This window comes from Chiloscyllium plagiosum, unplaced genomic scaffold, assembly GCF_037043375.1.
Source record: "Chiloscyllium plagiosum isolate Xiang-an unplaced genomic scaffold, Cpla_swu_hap1 HiC_scaffold_7, whole genome shotgun sequence".
Classification (NCBI taxonomy): domain Eukaryota; kingdom Metazoa; phylum Chordata; class Chondrichthyes; order Orectolobiformes; family Hemiscylliidae; genus Chiloscyllium; species Chiloscyllium plagiosum.
In genome coordinates, this window is record NW_028270145.1 from 12,859,971 (window position 1) to 12,879,754 (window position 19,784).

Consider the following 19,784-nt stretch of genomic DNA (forward strand, 5'->3'; position numbering starts at 1 on the left):
CTCAAGTCAGACATCTTCCTTTGTGCTGTGTTTAACTCCAGCCAATGGTGACATTTTCCCTCATTGCCATTGACTTCAATTTTAATTGGGCTGTTTGTTGCCAACCTAAGATAAATGCTCCTGTGATTTCACTTTCACCTTGTCTGTAAGATTCAGGTCTCTTTCGATATTTGGTTAAAGGCTGTGCAGAGTTCTGGAAATGCAAATTGCTGACAGAGAAGTTAAACTGAGGATTGCTGAGCAGATTATTGATGATTAAGAGTTTCTTGGTAGCATTGTTAATAAAAGCTTCCAACACTTTGGCTAAATGTAGATTGATGCAACTGGTTTGGACTTGTCTTTTTCTAAAACCCCCACACTACTGCCTAACAGCGGTAGTGCTTATTCATTCCACAGTTCCTATGGTGTGTGTGTGTGTGCACGCAGGTGTGAGACATAGGGAAGAACAATGAGTGTGTAAATCTTTATTTGTATTTCACCACCAGGAAGAAAAGAAACACCCGAGTGGCCAGTGATAAGCAGTGCCCTTCTCAACAAAGGGCAGTGCTGCGTGATCAAAAAAAGTGAAGAGGAGGGCAGGGATTAAATCAAAATAGAGTTGGAAGGGGAAATAAGATACTCCACTCCCTGCGGTGCCCACCTCTCCCTGAACAGCTTGAGGGTGTTGGTGGACACCGTGTATTCCTTCTCCAGGGACACCCGGGCTTGGACACAACCGCTGAAGAGGGGCAGGCAATCGGATATAACGAAACCCTCCACGGCCCACTGTTTATGGCCAGTTTGGCCAGGCTCAGGAGCAGACCCACCTCTGACCTACCTACCTACCATTCCTCCCACCCCCCATGCTTGGTGTCCAAAGATCTGGGGCTTGGGGCTGAAGTGCAGCTGAAAGCAGAGGCGAGTTTTTAAAAATATCAAAAAGGAAGTGCAAACGCCCACACCCAATATATACATGGTCTGTGAACTTCACAGTACCACAGAATAAGCTGATGGGCTGGGAGTCTGTGAGCCAATGCAATCTGCAGCGTCCTCCACCTCAGATCCTGTGTAGAGAGCCCTCCACTGGAGATCCCCACTGCCCGGTAGCAAATGGGCACGCCAAGGCCTGTCCGTGCAGTGGATGAGGGAAAAGAGGTGGATGGTGTGCAGCAGCAATCTATACAGGATCTGCTGTTTTATGTCCCTGAAAGGGGCAGAGCTAAAACTCTGAAGGCAACTCAGATTGTGGGGCACAGGCTCTCGTGAGAAGTATGGGACCTTGGGGCCATTGTGAAATTCCGTCCAGCCAGGGGTAAGCGCAGACGGGATTCCACCGCATACCTGAGTATCCTCCAACTGGTGTGCGATATTGGGTCCAAGCACCGCCATTTTAAGGTGTTGACTGACAGTGGCCATGAATCAACGTCTAGGCTGCTCGCTATATCCTGTGGCAGCATCCAGCCCAGACCCCTGCCACCCAGCATGTCCCTGACCTTGGTCACTCTCGCTATCACGGCCCTCTCCTCTGATAGCCACTCGAACCCGCCAGGATGGAGGTGCAGATTCCTGAGCAACAGCTCCCTGACGACAGCCACTACTCCTACTGGTGGGTAGGTGCGACGTGCTTTGACCATGCTCCAGACAGTGATCAGGTCCTGGTAAAAGACAGACAGCATCCTGAGAGCGACCTCCAAACTGTCATGTCGATGAACAGGAACTGCGTGTCATAGGTGAGGTCACGCACTTGGTGGAAAAAATACGTTGCCAGGGCGCACCACCTAGAAGGAGGCTTGACGTAAAGGTATCGCTGCAAAGCCTGAAGGTGGAAAGTTGCCACCTGGGTGCGAACGCCCACCAGTGACTGACCGCTCTCCTTGATAGCAAGACTCAGAACCTGTGCCACATCCCAGTATGTCTTTTAATCCCAGAAGAAGTGAACCAGCATTATCTGGATGTCAGCGACAAACTCAGGAGGAGGGACCAAAGGGACCAGTTAGTGCCACAGCATGGCAGCCACCAGCTGGTTTATGACCAGCACTTGAATCCTGTAAGATTGCACTTGAAGCAGTCCTGTCCAGCGGCTTAGGCGAGTCGAGACTTTGGCCTCCAGCTCCTGCCACTTGGCTGGCCAGGATTCCTCAGCCGGCCTGAGGTAGACCCCCAGATAGAAGAGATTGGTGGTACTCCAGGTGAGCCCCTGTAACTCTCCAGCAGAGAGAACACCTGCCATGGATTGACCACTGGTTGCGAACATTTGGCCCAGTTGATCCTGGTGGAAGACGCTGCCGAGTACACTCCCTGGCACTCTCCCCATCCAGGTCAGCGAAAGTGAGGAGCATGTCGTTGGCGTAGGCTGAGAGGAAAACCCCGTGACTGCTCCGTGCAGAACCAGCCCCGACAACCTCCTCTGCAAGAGGCACAGGGAATAAAGTTGGCCGGACAGGGGGCACACTTGATGTACTCCTCTCCCAAAGCGAAGGGGCACCTTCAGGGACCCATTAAATTTAACCAAACGCTGTGCACCGGTGTACAAAAGTCAGATCCGAGCGACTGCATCCTGAACCCAAATGCCTGCAGAGACCCAAGCAGATACTCATGATCCACCCCGTTGAATGCCTTCTCCTGGTCGAGAGACAGGAAGGCGCTTGGCAGACCAGTCCATCAACAGAAATTAAATCAGGTCTCCGACCAGATGAACGTTGTAGTGTATCCTCCGGCCTGGGACCGTGTAGGTGAATCATGTGGGTCAGCATGGAGGCCAGGCAGGAAACCAACAGCCCAGCAAAAATTTTGTAATCGTGCCAAGGAGGGAGACCGGACGCCAGTTCTTCAAAGAATGAAGGTCCCCTTCTTTGGCAGCAGGCTGATGACCACCCTGCGCCAAGAAAGGGGCAGTTAGACACTCCTGCAGGCCCTGTGTGTAGTTGTTCCCCAGGACATCCCAGAATGCCTTGAAGAACTCCACAGTCCTGGAGACTTGCTCCTCGAGAGCGGGTCGAGGACGCCAGTCAGCTCCTCTAATGTGACGGGAGTGTCGAGCCTCCCAATGTCCTCTGGGCTGAGCTGCGGCAGGTCCTCTCACAGAACCCTGTGAGCATCCTCGCCAAATGAATCTGGAGAGAACAGAGCCATGTACTAGGAGTGAATTTGGGCCCCGATACCCTCCAGATCTGAGACAAGGGACCCGTTGTCGGCCAGCAGCATAAGGAACTGCTAACGGGTGCCACGCCTTTTTTCCAGTGCGTAGAAGAAGGGAGAGCTGTGGTCCAGGTCCTGGAGGAGCCGGATCCGTGACCTCATGTATGCCCATGGGACCAGATGAGCTGCAGGTCTCACAGTGCGGCCTTCTTGGCTTTGTACACTCCCCGCAGGGCTGGGTCCACATCGGGCTGACCAAGACATGACTCCGGATCGAACACCACCTTCTCCAGCTCCTTGATCCTGGATTTCTGCCTCTTTGTCGACTCCTTTGTGTACTCCTGACAGAAAATGCGGACACGAGCTTTGTGTACATCTCACCATAGCCTCAGAGAGGTGAAGCTTCCCGCTTCCTTCTCTAGCCAGTTGAGAAGTGGCAAAATGAGTCCTGGAACTGCTTGTCCTCCAGCAGCAGGTTGTTAAAGTGCCAGTACACAGACCTGAGCTGGTCGCCAAATGGAAGGAGTTCTGCCCACACCACCTGCCGCATGGAAGCCGCCGGAACGCAGGAGGCATATGCCTGCGAAACGTACAGGCAGTCGATTCTGGACGCTCCAACCTCAGGCCTCATGAAGGTGAAGGAGATGGAGTTGGGATAGAGATTCGGCCAGGCATCCACCAGGTCGAAAAACTTGACCAAGTGACCCATCCTCCTCCCTGACGCCAAACCAGACCGGGTACCGCCGTATTCCCTGTCCTCAAGGATGCAGTTAAAACAGTGAACAATACAACTTGCCTGGAACATGAAGCAGTAGTGGAACTGTTTGGGCCTGGGATAATGGCGGGGGCTTTTGCATGGACACTGACCCGATGGAGAGTCTCCACTGTCCCACTGGTTTGGATTTGTATTGCTTTTTGTGAATGGGGAAATACTGGACAATTTTGTATGTTGTTGGGTCAGAATCAATTTTATGTCTTACCCTCAAATTATCAGCCAAAGTGCCATCACACACAAAAGTTTGCAATTCAAATGTTCATAATGTAATTACTTATTTGTGTGATAGGTAGAATGTCTCTGGTTTAAAGGCAGCATCCAGTTAATGAAGGTTACCAATTATTATTGCTGCAAATGAGTAGCATGCACCAGCAAGTTTTACCAGTTGCTTACTTTTTACAAATTTGATGTAGATGAGGCAGTTTTTAGTTTTGATTTGAGGCCTCATCATGATTTTCCACAATGTGCAGCAAGCAGCAATTTGGCCATTTAGCATGATAGCTTTGTACCTACACCTGTTGTCTTTCACTGTGTCTCACACCTGCACAGACACAACATGGGTGCAAGGGAAAATATGAGCACTACCACAGTTAGGCAGTGGTGTGGGGGTTTTCAAAAAATAGTTTTGTACCCTGCTTTGGCATCAAACCTAGATGGTGAGCAAGTGGTTCCAGCTATATTTATAAGATTGCCAATACACCAAAATTGTGGCACATGGACATGTAAAAATCTCTAATATGTATTTTCACTGATGATCATAATGAACCTATGAGCAGATTGTTTTAATCAGGTCATCGACGAAAGGCAGTTAATTTAACTACTCCATTTTAAAAATGAATTTGCCAGTCTGAGTGTAGTAGTTAAATCATAGTTGGCTTCAGCGTCTGCACTTCGAATTCATTTGGTCAAGATCCACTCAGGATTGCTTTACAGTAACCCTGGTGCTGATGCATATCTGCATTCCAGATGATGACGACAATATAATTGTGCAATTCTTTTAAAATTCAAGGTTCAAGCTTGCCCTTGAAGAATACACATCTGGCCAAGGTGCCATTGCCAGTATTTGTGGCACTGTTCTCCAGCATTTTGGGAAATAAGTTATGCGAAGAATAGGGAATAAAAAGTATTAATTCATTGTCTTGTCTTTAATGTATTGGCTAATTTTTACCAAGTTTAGGACAGCAATTATTGCTTTCCATTGCACTAAGCTATAACAGGAGAAGTGAGGACTGCAGATGCTGGAGATAAGTGTCAAGAGTGTGGTGCTAGAAAAGCACAACTGGTCAGGCAGCATCTGAGAAGCAGGAGAATCAGTGTTTCGGGCATAAGCCTTTCATCAGACCTGCTGTGCTTTTCCAGTACCACACTCTTGACACTGAGCTGTAGTAGTCATTTGGAATGCTTACAGCATGGAAGGATGCCTTTTGGCCGATCATATCTGTGCTGGTCCACTGCAAGAAGCAATTCTCTTAGTGTCACTGCCCCATCTTTTTCATGCAGCATTGCACTTTTTAAAAAAATTTCAGGTAACTCCATTCCCTTTTGAATGCCTGAGTTATAGAGTCGTAGAGGTGTACAGCATGGAAACAGACCCTTCGGTCCAACCCGTCCATGCCGACCAGATATCCCAACCCAATCTAGTCCCATCTGCCAGCATCCCTCCAAACACTTCCTATTCATATACCCATCCAAATGCCTCTTAAATGTTGCAATTGTACCAGTCTCCACCACATCCTCTGGCATCTCATTCCATACACGTATCATCCTTTGCGTGAAAAAGTTGCCCCTTAGGTCTCTTTTATATCTTTCCCTTCTCACCCTAAACCTATGCCCTCTAGTTCTGGACTCCCTGACCCCAGGGAAAAGACTTTGTCTATTTATCCTATCCATGCTCCTCATAATTTTGTAAACCTCTATAAGGTCACCCCTCAACCCCTGACACTCCAGGGAAAACAGCCCCAGCCTGTTCAGCCTCTCCCTGTAGCTCAGATCCTCCAACCCTGGCAATATCCTTGTAAATCTTTTCTGAACCCTTTCAAGCTTCACAACATCTTTCCGATAGGAAGGAGACCAGAATTGCACGCAATTTTCCAACAGTGGCCTAACCAATGTCCTGTACAGACGCAACATGACCTCCCAACTCCTCTACTCAATACTCTGACCAATAAAGGAAAGTGTACAAAATGCCGCCTTCACTATCCTATTTACCTGCGACTCCACTTTCAAGGAGCTATGAACCTGCAGTCCAAAGTCTTTGTTCAGCAACACTCCCTAGGACCTTACCATTAAGCGTATAAGTCCTGCTAAGATTTACTTTCCCAAAATGCAGCACCTCACATTTATCTGAATTAAACTCCATCTGCCAGTTCTCAGCCCATTGGCCCATTCTGGTCCAGATCCTGTTGTAATCTGAGGTAACCCTCTTAGCTGTCCACCATACCTCCAATTTTGGTGTCATCTGCAAACTTACTAACTGTGTACCTCTTATGCTCGCATCCAAATCATTTAAGTAAATGACAAAAAGTAGAGGGTCCAGCACCGATCCTTGTGGCACTCCACTGGTCACAGGCCTCCAGTCTGAAAAACAACCCTCCACCACCCCCCTCTGTCTTCTACCTTTGAGCCAGTTCTGTATCCAAATGGCTAGTTCTCCCTGTATTCCATGAGATCTAACCTTGCTAATCAGTCTCCCATGGAGAACCTTGTCGAACGCCTTACTGAAGTCCATATAGATCACATCTACTGCTCTGCCCTCATCAATCTTGTTTGTTACTTCTTCAAAAAACTCAATCAAGTTTGTGAGACATGATTTCCCATGCACTACGCCATGTTGACTATCCCTAATCAGTCCTTTCCTTTCCAAATACATGTACATCCTGTCCCTCAGGATTCCCTCCAACAACTTGCCCACCACCGAGGTTAGGCTCATCGGTCTATTGTTCCCTGGCTTGTCTTTACCGCCCTTGTCAAACGTGGTGTCACTGTTTAAGAACCTCCAGTTTTCCGGCACCTCACCTGTGACTATCGATGATAAAAATATCTCAGCAAGAGGCTCAGCGATCACTTCTCTAGCTTCCCACAGAGTTCTCGGATACACCTGATCAGGTCCTAGAGATTTATTCACTTTTAACTGTTTCAAGACATCCAGCATTTCCTCCTCTGTAATCTGGACATTTTGCAAGATGTCACCATCTATTTCCCTACAGTCTATATCTTCCACATCCTTTTCCACAGTAAATACCGATGCAAAATATTCATTTAGTATCTCCCCCATTTTCTGTGGCTCCACACAAAGGCTGCCTTGCTGATCTTTGAGGGGCCCTATTCTCTCCCTAGTTACCCTTTTGTCCTTAATATATTTGTAAAAACCCTTTGGATTCTCCTTAATTCTATTTGCCAAAGCTATCTCATGTCCCCGTTTTGCCTTCCTGATTTCCCTCTTAAGTATACTCCTACTTTCTTTACACTCTTCTAAGGATTCACTCGATCTATTCTGTCTCTACCTGACATATGCTTCCTTCTTTTTCTTAATCAAACCCTCAACTTCTTTAGTCATCCAGCATTCCCTATACTTACCAGGCTTTCCTTTCACCCTGACAGGAATATACTTTCTCTGGAATCTTGTTATCTCATTTCTGAAGGCTTCCCATTTTCCAGCTATCCCTTTACCTGCGAACATCTGCCTCCAATCAGCTTTCGAAAGTTCTTGCCTAATACCATCAGAATTGGCCTTTCTCCAATTTAGAACTTCAACTTTCCATCACTATTTTAAAACGAATAGAATTATGGTCGCTGGCCTCAAAGTGCTCCTCCACTGGCACCTCAGTCACCTGCCCTGCCTTATTTCCCAAGAGTAGGTCAAGTTTTGCACCTTCTCTAGTAGGTACATCCACATACTGAATCAGAAAATTGTCTTGTACACACTTAAGAAATTCCTCTCCATCTAAACCTTTAACACTATGGCATTAAACTAATGTTTCAATTTAAGAAACAAAATGTAGGAATGTGAGGGTCATGTGACCAGTTCTGAATTCTGATAATAGCACACCTGGGTGGTTCAAGTTCAAAGATTAAAGAAAGGTCTAGCAAAGTTCCAGTAAAAAGTATTAAGAATGTCAAGTTTCGTACATTATTGTACTTTCTTTCGAACACAGTTTCTTTCTATTCTTTTAAAGTAAATACTATACAAGTTAGACAACTCCTAATAGACACGTGACAAAAAAAATGAAAGGGGAAAGAGAAACCTATCAAAATTAAATATCTTTATCAGGGATTATCATGCAGCCCAGCCCCTGGTGGTACCTGCTGGCTCCTAAAAGCCTCTTTTATGCTGGCAAACTCTGCATGTTTTCTCTCAGTGGACACCCAGGTGTGGACGTAACAGCCAGCTAGGAGCCCCCCCCATAATGTGTTGCCTGGACCTTTAGATGGCTGCCTTGACCTGGCGTGGAAGGAGGCCAGTGAAAAGATCCTCGATCTGCGCAGGCTATCTGTAGATTAGGAGGGTAAGGCTGATGTGCTACCAAAAATTCAAAAAACCTTAATCAGGCTATGCAAGCAATTGCATTTCAAGTAAGCATGAAAAATAGTTTCCTGCAGGCCACCAAAATAGAAATATGGCCTGGCACCCTGTGAAACTACTTGAATGTTTATTGCACAAGACTGTGTTTGCGTGCAACACTGTACGCCCCAGATCTCCAATGGAAAGAGGGGTGACTCTGTTATAGAGGGGATTGGACATGCCTGTCATCAGATGGTACAACTTCATTTTTTTTGTAAATTAAAGAATAATTAGTCAACATTTCTTCCTGGAATCAAAGCCCATGTGATTCACATTGTCTTTTGAAAAGTCAATCTCCATGGAATTGGTGCATAGCAAGCCATTGTAGGATTGGACTTAAAGTTCTCTTGTAAGATAGCCCTGAAGCTTAGTCAACTTAATCTTCCAGGATCTAAGAGAAGAGCAGCTAATTGGTAAGTCTGCATTGTTGACAAAGCAAAATGCAGGTGAAAGCTCAGACTCTGATTGAAAAGGCTCAAGTAGTGAATATTAATGTCAAAATTTGAAGATTCATTGGATTAAGTGAGAGAAAGAGCTCCTGAAAAATGGGTGTTGTGAAAGACCTTTCTGGGGTTAAAAATAACCAGGCTGAGAGAAAAAAAGCAGAGCTAAGGATATCTTTGGATTGGTTCAGACTTGAATTTCTACTTAAGTGTACATTATAACTATGGAGTAGGACTTTGGCTAAAATTAAAATGGGAAAGTTCAATTTTGTAATTTAAAGTAAATGTTGCTTATTGCACTAGTGTTCAGTTGGTCAAAGTGAGTCAGAAGATGAGATGCTGTTTTGGGAAGCTAAGGAGGAAGTGGTGCATTTTGTACAGCAACTTCTGGATTTAAATCAATGACATATCTGCCTTATTTGATATTACTGTGATTTGAAAAAATATTGTTGAATGCAATTAACATTGCTGATATTTTGATAATAAGTTCTGACCCATTAAGTTCAGTGACAGGATGTTGAAAGTTGTTAGTTGACCTTTTGAGTATTTAATTTTTTTTGATAAACTGATTTGATTGTGCTGTATAATATTGTTCATACTGATACACTAAAATTAATTGCATTATAAAGCAAGTTTTGCATTTGTGTTGTCAGATCACTTGATTATTATAATGTTCTTTTATATTTTGTTTGTCAACCAAGTAAATTTTTGCATATGTGTTCTAGCAGTTGAGATCACAGTCGGTGTACACTGGTTATGATTGTACTGTTTGCTTAAATTAAAATCGTTCTGCAACAGTTTGTCATTTGAGCTTTGCTAATGTAACTTGTTATTCTACCTGAATTTCTAAATTTCTCTTTTAATCCATCTGGAATGAGCTATGTGGAGAATTTAATAGACACTGGTTTACAGTACTGTGTCAACTCTCTTGTTTCATTACAGAATGGTTAATTGTACTGGCTGCAGAGAAATCTGTAACTGAATGTGTTCCGATTTATTAATTAACATGCTAGTCATGTTGACAACAGCACAATCCAAAAGGAAGTTTGAAGCTCTTTATGTGGTTATAAACCTTTTGATGCATCTTTTTTAAAGTTTCTAGAACTTGGTATGAGATGAGAAGTTCTGAAACGTCTGTTTGCTGTGCACATTCTATCCCAACACCCACAAGAGATTTGTAGACTTTAGATATTCCCTTCTCTTTCTATTATATTGAAGTTTTAATTTCTTATGTGGAAGCTAGGAACTGCTGAAATAATGTAGTCAGTAATGCTTTTCCAGATTCACAATTTTACTTTTTCCTGTTTTATTTAATAGACCTTTAACCTTTGGAAACTTTACTTTGTTGTCATATTAGCCATTTTAGTTCTGTGCTGTCTTCTCTTGATCATGTTTTTAAAAATTGAGCTCTGTTTTTCTTTAGATAGTTTACCCAGACATTGTGGTATGTTCAAAGCTCAACCTTACTTCTATTTAAACATTGGCTCGTGACTCTCTATTTTGTGTCTCAATCTGAATTTGTTGTTATTTAGCTATTGGTGATCAGAATAGGTTTCTGTTAGATTATTGATTTAATTCAGGCTCAGTCTGACTAGTAAATCTAAGGTGGTTGTCTTTCTTTTTAATTAAAGAACTATTGTTCCAGAATACTACCTCATAGCACTGTCAAATTCACTGTCTTTGGTTCTTTCCCTCCGGACTGTAGAAAATTGAAAGTCTCCCGTAAAAGTAGATCAGCTTATCTCTACACATATGCAGCCTACTATCTAGAGATCTATAAAGCTTTCCTCATTGCTCTTCAATCTTGCCCATTGTGCTTTTAATGACTGATCATTCTTACTGATATTTCCTCTTTCTAATATTATAGTGTCCCTTCTCAGTAGATTTACTATTATTTTGTAATTTCCCTGATCGTTCGAAAGACCTTAATATCTAAAATGTTTATTTTCTGCTTAAGTTCAACTTGGAGATGGGTATCTATTTTGGCCACTTCGCTCATTTAGCTCAACTTTTATTTCAAATTTTAATTTCATATGGTATTCTGGTATTAATGTAAAGAGCTTTAGAATTGGGCAGTAGGCCTATATCTTGCCATTGAGGTGTGAGGTTTCAAAATACATTTTGCATTATCATGCTCCGTATTTTGTTAGCATGTATTTTCTTTTTGGGATGTTGATGGCAACATTATTGCCCATTCTTAATAGCTCCTGAGGAGGTCATGATGGTGGTGAGCTGCCACCTTGAACTGCTTGAACACCCGCAGCGTTGTTAGGGAGGTTATTTCAGGATTTTGGAGGAATGGTGATGTGTCAAGTCAGGATAGTGTGTAATTTGGAAGGAGATTTGCAGATGGGTGCATACTCGTGTTGATTGTCCTTGGTTCCTCTAGGTTGCAGAGGTCATGAGTTTGGAAAGTGCTGTTTGAAAAGCTTTGGAGAATTGCTGCATTACATCTTGCATAGCTATGCACTACTGCCACTGTGCATCAGTGGCAGAGATAATTTGATTTGTAAGGTGATTGATGGCATGGTTTTAAGCTTTGAGTATTGTTGGAGCCATACTTATCTAGGCAGGTAGAGTGTCATGGAGTCATTACCATCCAGATGGAGGCTGTTGAGTCAGTGTTGGCTCTCTATGGAGCAATCTCGTCAATCTTATTATCCCATTTCAATCCTCAATCCCTGCAAGATTATTTTCCTGAAATGCTCATCTAATTTCATTTAGAAATAATTTTTCATCTTCACTTCTAACACCTCCTTGGTAATGTGTTTTTTTTTCATGCATTCCATAGAAAGGTCAGCTTAGAACTCTTTGCATCTCTTGCCTGAAACCTTAATTGGTATCTCCTCGTCCTTGTACCATAAATTGGAACAACTTTCCTTGTCAATTTTATCTCAACCTGTCATAATTGTTTCTTGGAGGTGCCAGTGTTGGGCTGGGGTGGACAAAGTTAAAAATCTCACAACACCAGGTTATAGTCCCACAGGTTTGTTTGGAAACACTAGCTTTCGAAACACTGCTTCTTCCTCGGGTGGTTGTATGATTTTTTTTTAACTTTGTCATAATTGTGTATACTTCTACTGACTCTCCCCTCAGTCTTTCTCCACGAGGACAACCCCAGCTTTTCCAAACTCTCATATTTTGCTAAAATCCTTCATCCCTGAAACCAATATAGTAAATCTCCATAATAATTGAGAGGTTTACCAGTTGGTATAAGGAATGAGGGATTGAATACAAATTTATTTTCCTGAAATGCCGAGTCTCTGAAGATTGTGTGTGGTAATAGAACTGACCAGATTGATTCATAGAGAGCCAACCAACTCAATAGCCTGGCTGTCTTCAAAGATCAACACACATGAAATCTCAAGTTCCTCTGTTCATGCACCTTCTTAAACAATGTGAAAGTTTGCCTGTATTGTCTTTCCTTTCTGCCAAATGCATAGAGTCATAGAGATGTACAGCATGGAAACAGGCCCTTTGGTTCAACCCGTCCATGCTGACCAGATATCCCAATCCAATCTAGCCCCACCTGCCAGCACCCAGCCCATATCCCTCCAAACCCTTCCTATTCATGTACCCATCCAGATATCTTTTAAATGTTGCAATTATACCAGCCTCCACCACTTCCTCTGGCAACTCATTCCATACACATACCACCCTTTGCGTGAAAAGGTTGCTCCTTAGGTCTCTTTTATATATTTCCCCTCTCACCTCTCACTTCCATTTGCCACTTTTCTAGCCATTCTAGTCTGTCCAGCAGTCAATTGCTTTTATCCTCACTTAATCACACTTTCAACTTTGATATCAATGGTTAAATTTTGAAATTTTCGTTTTATTCCATTATCCATATAATTGAAATAGGATTACCGAGGTGCTCAGATGAACAGACATGCCAAGAATCTACAGCATGCTGAGACAGCAACATCTAGGCTGTACTTCAGCATAGCCCTGGCGTTCAAGGACACATATCTTTAAAATCTCAGTCACTGGAATAAGTGAAAGATATTTGGAAAACAGTAATAACGTGACTTTGGAAAAGATTTGTAGCTCAGGTTGTGGATGAGGTTATACGTTTGCTGGTAGATTTATTTTCAGACATGGGTGCAAAATGTCTGAAAACAAAACCTATCAGCTCAGTGAGCAAACGTACAACCTAACAGTAATAATATTGATGTGCTCTATTTAACTAATAAGGGGAAGGTAGGTTTCGGTGAGAGTGAGTGAACGAGGAGGTCAGTAAGCAGATGGTGGGAAGTACAGTTAAGTTGTGAGTACAAAGAGGAATTTTGGACCAGGTAGGTTCAAATAACCCTCCAGTAGGTTTTTAATTACAGATCAAGAATAGTAATTCACCAATATTTAAGGTTTTTCTTTGCAGAGTAGTTTTCATTTAACATGCATAGGAGTACATTGAGAGTGCTAAACGAAGAATAGCTGTAACTTGGAATTTTAATTAAAATGAGCTTGGGTACTGCTGCAGTAAGGGATGTTGGTGGATTGACATCACTTATCTAGTCACAAGTGAGATCTATGTTCACCCTAAACGTTAGTTTTGCAATGCAAAAGCACCTTGTATCTATCACTTGCTATTGACCAATTTAAAAACTTTTCTGATGGAAGTCTTTTCTAGTATGTCAATCTAAATTTTTGTCAAGTCTCTTTCAAGCAGTAAAGGGTCTGAAAAGAAGTAGCTAGCAAGATCATTCATGCATTCATTTTTAATTTTCCAAAACTCAATAGATTTAGGGAACGTTCCTTTAGATTGGAGAATAGCTAATGTAGCTTCTATACTCCAAAAAGAAGACAGAAAGCAGAAAACTACAGGCAATGTTTGAAACTATTATCAACCACATTATAATAAGGTACTTCGTTAAGTTCAAAGTATTTGGGCAGAGTCAGCATGGTTATGTCAAAAGGAAGTCCTGTTTCATTTTATTGGAGTTCTTTGAAGAAGTAAGTTTATGCTGTAGATAAAGGGCAGCCAGTGGATGCATTGGACTTGTATTTTCAGAAGATGCTACATCACAGGTTATTGCAGAAAATAAAAGCTGATATTGTAGAGGGTAACGTATTGCTATGTTTAGGATATTTCCTGATAAACAAGAAGTAGAGAATTGGAATAAATGGGTCATTTTCAGACTGGCAGGTTGTCCTGAAAGGTGTACCACAGAGGTTGATGCTGGAACTTTATATGCTGATCATACCAAGATAAGTAGAAAAGTGTTCTGAAGAGGACACAAGAAGTTTACAAAAGGATAAGAGTAAGTCATTGGGCAAAGTTCTGGAAAATGGAGTGTAATGTGTGAAATTGTCCATTTTGGCAGGAAAAATTTTTTAAAAAAGCATCATCTAAAACTTTAGAAATTTCAGAGCTCGAGGTGCAGAGAGATCTGGGTGTCCTTGTGTATGATTTGCAGGTTAGTATACAGGTGCAGCAAGTGACCAGAAAAGCTAACAGCATTTTTTTTTATTGTGAGGAGAATTGACTGCAAGATTAGGGAGTTTGTGCTTTAGTCATACAGTTCATTGCTGAGACTATATCTGTAGTACTATGTACGGTACTGATGACCACACTTACGGAAAAATGTTAATGGATTGGAAGCAATCAGAGAAGGTTTATTAGATGAATACCTGGAGTGAGCAGTTGCCTTATGAGGAAATGCTAGATAGGCTTGGTATGTATTCCCTGGAGTTTAGAAAAGTCAGAGGTGACTTAATTGAGGAGATTTGATGGAGTGGCTATGGAAAGGATATTTTCTCTTTGTACGAGAATCTAGAACTGGGGTCATAGTGTAAAAGTAAAGGGCACCTATTTAACATTGATGAAGGGGGAAGATAATTTCTGAGTGTCGAGAGTCTTTGGAATGCCCTTTCTCAGAAGAGAGTAGATGCAAAATTTTGATTACCAAGGCGATGAGAGATTATCAGGCATGTGCAAGAATGTAAAGTTCGATCTGATCAGCTATGATATTTTTGAATGGTAGAGTGGGTACGAAGATCTGAGTGACCTATTCTTGTTCATGTGTTTTTTATTTTTGTTAGTGTCAAAGTTTTGTTTTGCTAAAGTTGTTGGCTAACTGCTTGGGTAGAGTTCCATGGATATAAATTACCATATGGTGCCTTACTCAAATGGCCAATACAGGTATTCATAGAGCCATAGAGATGTACAGCACAGAAACAGACCCTTCGGTTCAACTCGTCCATGCCAACCAGATATCCTAAATTAATCTAGTCCCATTTGCCAGCACTTGGCCCATATCCTGTAAACCTCTAATGTTAGAGTTATTGTTAGAAATATGAGCTTTTTAGAAATGAGCGTCTGCCTTATTTAATTTCCTTGGTTGTTTTCAATCCACATGAGCGATATAAATCACTCGATCAATCCATTTATCTTTCTCTTTTGAGAACTTGCACAGAAGAATGTTCAAACAGCCTTGTAAGGAAAGTTGATGCTGTGGAAATATTGAGAGGCTCCAAAGACTTAAGGAGATTTGAAAGTGTGAGAGAGACAAAAAGATTAGTGAAGGAAAGTCAATAGACAGTGGAAGGACGAATACCGAATGGTGTGGTTGAATGTGCGTATTATCTCAGCTTTCTCCACTGGTTTATGCCAGAGTTCAACACTCAAGCCTTATGGGAATTGGAACCTAAGCTAGTTTTTTTTGATTCCTTAAACTAGGATCATAGAATTTGATTTGCAACACCTCTCTTGCCCCACTCCAGCTGAGATTAGCTAACTCTACACAGTTGGGTGATCAATTTATCTGAGTGGCTCAGTTAATCACTGGCTAAGCTTTCAAAGCTGTTCAGGCAATTCCACTTTTTAAAAAAATTGTTTTATTATGTATGAATACCACAACGCAATGCTTAGCATTGAATGTTTAGGCTTTCATTTAGCCTGATTAACTTAGACTCTTCCTGCACCCCTCCAAATGCACAGATGTCCTGGATATGTTCTGAAGGAAAGTCAGGCTTGTACAGCCCTCTTGTGGCATAGTCGTACTGTCCCTGCTCCTGGACCAGAGAGGCCTGGGTGCAAGTCCCACCTGTTTCAGAGGTGTGTATTAACATCTCTGAACAGGTTGATTAGAAAAGTAACCTGCTGCAATCTCTGTCCCTTGGAGCCAACAGAGAGGGTGAAAAAAGGTAGGTCTCATACTTGAAGACTGCCTCTCACAAATGTGGATGTCTTCCAAGCAATTCACAATCAATGAAATACTTTGAATGTGTTGTTGTTGTTATAATGTAGGTAGATGGAAATGTGTTGCTGGAAAAGCGCAGCCGGTCAGGCAGCATCTAGGGAACAGGAGAATCGACGTTTCGGGCATTAGCCCTTCTTCAGGAGGTAGTAAAGCAGTGTATAGTGTTATAATGTAGGTAGTAAAGCAGTTTATTTGCAAATGACACGCTCCCACAAACAATGTGATAATTACCAGATAATCTCTTTTTTTAATGTTCAATAAGGGTTAGATATCAGAATGCTGGTGATAATTCCTCAATTCCTCTTTAATCATTTGCCATGGTGTCTCTTGTATCCTGAGTGACTAGGCGAGGTTGTTGATTTAGCATCTCCTCTGAAAACTAGGTCTTCCAACAGTGGAGCACTCCTTTAATACTGCACTGTAATTTCAACCTGAATCTTTGGGCTTAAATCTCGGTCATGCTTTGAACGTGCTGCCTTCTGACTGGGGTGCAATAATAATATCAACTGCATCACATTTAGTATAACAGTTGAAATGTTGTTTCCTTGTAATTTTAGTTTTTGATAGGGTTTATTCTCTTTCTATTTCAGTTACTTGGGATGGCAGCAGAAGAAAAGATCCCATCGGCTCTGGGCCTTGGGAATGAACAGTCTCACTCTCCGACAAGCCCATCTCACCTCACCCATTTTAAGCCACTGACTCCAGATCAAGATGAACCTCCCTTCAGATCAGCCTATAGTTCTTTTGTAAACCTTTTTCGTTTTAACAAAGGTGAGAAACATACACTTACTGTTTTTTCTGATGAGCTTACTGAAGTGCTGAATGAAAATGTACAGAAAACAATGACATGAGGCTGATTCTAAGCTTTTGCCAATAATTGCAGTATCTTTCTTCTTTGCAATGATTTATGCTTCCACTGTATGAACTTAAGGTATAATTCTGAAATAGATACTTTTAAAAATAGAGTTGAGGTCAGGTGGATACTTTCTTACCCGTCAATACATGGGAGAAAATATATAAACAAACTATCATTATTATTATTTCAGTCAAAAAACAGAAATTGCTGGAGAAACTCAGAAGATCTGGTAGCATCTATACAGAGAAAGCAGGCTTCATGTTTCGGGTCCTGTGACCCTCTTCAGTTCTAAAGTTCAAAGCATTAACTCTGCTTTCTGTCTATAGAAGCTGCCATATCTGCTGAGTTTTTTCCTGGGATTTCTGTTTGTGTTTCAGATTTCCAGTATTCACAGTTCTTTGTTTTTTTTTCCATTTACTACAATGGTATATTCCTGGCAATAGCCAATAGTTCTTCTATGGCTTAGCCATCAGGAGCCATTGGTGAGGACAGTGGAAAAGATGTTCTGGTCACATTGACAAGTTAAGTTTCTGATGAGATTTAGTAAGGTACATTCTGGAGGATGATGAAAGAAATCTACTGGTCAGCGAAGGAACAGAACCCTTGTCTGGGAAACATCGATGGGCAGCAATTCAATTTGAACATGACTTCTCTGGTGAATTGAACCAGGGTTTTGTGACAAGTTTTTCTTAGGTAGTGCACCAGGAAGTGAACACTAAACCATATCTTCCTAAAACCTCCAGAATTGTTTTCAATGTACAAAAAAGTAATCACAGGTCTGAATAAAAGCAAAATACTGTAGATACTGGAAATCTGAAACAAAGAGAGAATGCTGAAGAAACTCAGCAGATCTGGCATCATTTGTGATGAGAGAAACAGAGTTAAAAGTTTGCATCTGATACGACTCTCATTCAGCTCTGAAGAAGAATCATGCCTGATTTGAAATGTTAACTGTTCCTTTCTCCACAAGGGCTGCCATATCTGCTGAATTACAGGCATGTGGTATTTTCAAGTCTTCGGCTTGGGGAAGAGGAAGTGTGACAAAGAACTCTTAAACTTTTGGGACTAAATTCTTCCTATTTACGTAATTACAAACCTTTCTTGGGCATGTGTTTGTCAGTATGCATGAATATATGGACATTTAGTATGGCGTCAGCTGGAGTACTATGTCCAAGTCCTCTGTCATCCTATTTATAGGAGGGGTATTATTAAGCTGGAGAGGTGTTAGAAGAGATTTACAAGGGAATGGAAAGTTTTGGTTATAAGGAGAGGCAGAATAGGCTGAGACCTTTTTTCACTGGACTCTCTGAGGTTAAGAGGTGACCTTATATAGGTTTATAAAATCACGAGGGGTATAGATAAGGTGAATGGGATGCGTCTTTTCTCTAAGGTGGGTGATTTCAAGAGTTGGGGACGTATTTTTAAGGTAAGAGGAGTAAGCTTTAAAAAAAAATGACCTGAGGGGCAACTTTCTTTGCACAAAGGATAATTCATGTGTGGAATGAGCTTCTAGAGGAAATGGTGGATGCAGTTACAGTTACAAAGTTTAAAAGATATTTGGAGAATTACATGGATAAGAAATGTTTGGAAGAATACGGGCCAAGCACAGGCAGGTGGGACTAATTTAGTTCTGGATTATAGTCGGCGTGGACTGGTTGGACTGAAAGGTCTGTTTCTGTGCTGTATGACTCTACAACTCTATAATGTGTGAGTGGCAAGGTTGCATTTACACTTTGGTGCTTAATAATAAATACTTATTATGCTTTTAAAACTACTGAGAAATTCTATGGTTACACATGTTTTCTTGTTCAAACACACTTTCTTCTGTCAGTTAAGAGATAGGAAAGTGGTGGGTAAGAATGTTCCTGTTATTTCATCCTTGTCCAGATGTAACTCCAGTATGGCACAGTTATATTTTATTACATTTTGTTCAAGGTTAAGCACTTACATGACTTAGTAACATTACCAGTACAGAACAGGGATTATATGACATAGAGTCATAGAGATGTACAGCACAGAACCAGACCCTTCGGTCCAACTTGTCCCTGTTGACCAGATATCTCAACCTAATCAATCCCATTTGCCAGCACTTGGCCCATATCCCTCTAAACTCTTCCCATTCGTATACCCATCCAGATGCCTTTTAAATGTTGTAATTATACTAGCCTCCACCACTTCCTCTGGCAATTCATTCCATACATGGACCACTGTCTGTGTGAAAAAGTTGTCCCTTGAGTCTCTTTTTTTTGCCTTTCCCCTCTCACCCTAAACCTATACCCTCTAGCTCTGGACCACCCAGAGAAAAGATTTTGTCTATTTACCCTTTCTGTGCCCCCTCATCTCTATGACTCATGATTTTATAAACCTGTATAAGGTCACCCCTCAGCCTCTGACACTCTGGGAAAATAGCCCCAGCCTATTCAACCTCTCCCTATAGCTCAAACTCTCCAACCCTGGCAACATCTTTGTAAATCTTTTCTGAACCCTTTCAAGTTTCACAACATCCTTTCGATAGGAAGGAGACCAGAAATGCACAGGATATTCCAAAAGTGGCTGAACCAATGTCCTGTACAGCCGCAACATGACCTCCCAACTCCTATAGTAAATACTCTGACCAATAAAGGAAAGCATACCAACTGCCTTCTTCACTATCCTATCTACCTGCGACTCTACTTTCAAGGAACTATGAACCTGCACTCCAAAGTCTCTTTGTTCAGCAGCACTCCCTAGGACCTTATCATTAAGTGTATAAGTCCTGCTCCTAAAATGCAGCACCTCATATTTATCTGAATTAAACTCTGTCTGCCACTTCTCAGCCCATTGGCCCATC

General features: G+C 42.0%; 1 protein-coding gene across 3 annotated transcripts in view; it reads left to right on the forward strand.

Moving 5' to 3' along the window:
- The window catches only part of pikfyve (phosphoinositide kinase, FYVE finger containing), a 148,429-nt gene that overhangs the window by 3,380 nt on the left and 125,265 nt on the right, over positions 1–19,784 (forward strand). For all 3 annotated transcript variants that reach the window (XM_087988726.1, XM_087988727.1, XM_087988728.1), the window contains exon 2: positions 16,689–16,869. In XM_087988726.1, coding sequence (XP_087844852.1) covers positions 16,698–16,869 — 172 coding nt within the window. In that variant the 5' untranslated portion in view covers positions 16,689–16,697. The remainder of the gene's footprint in view (positions 1–16,688; positions 16,870–19,784) is intronic.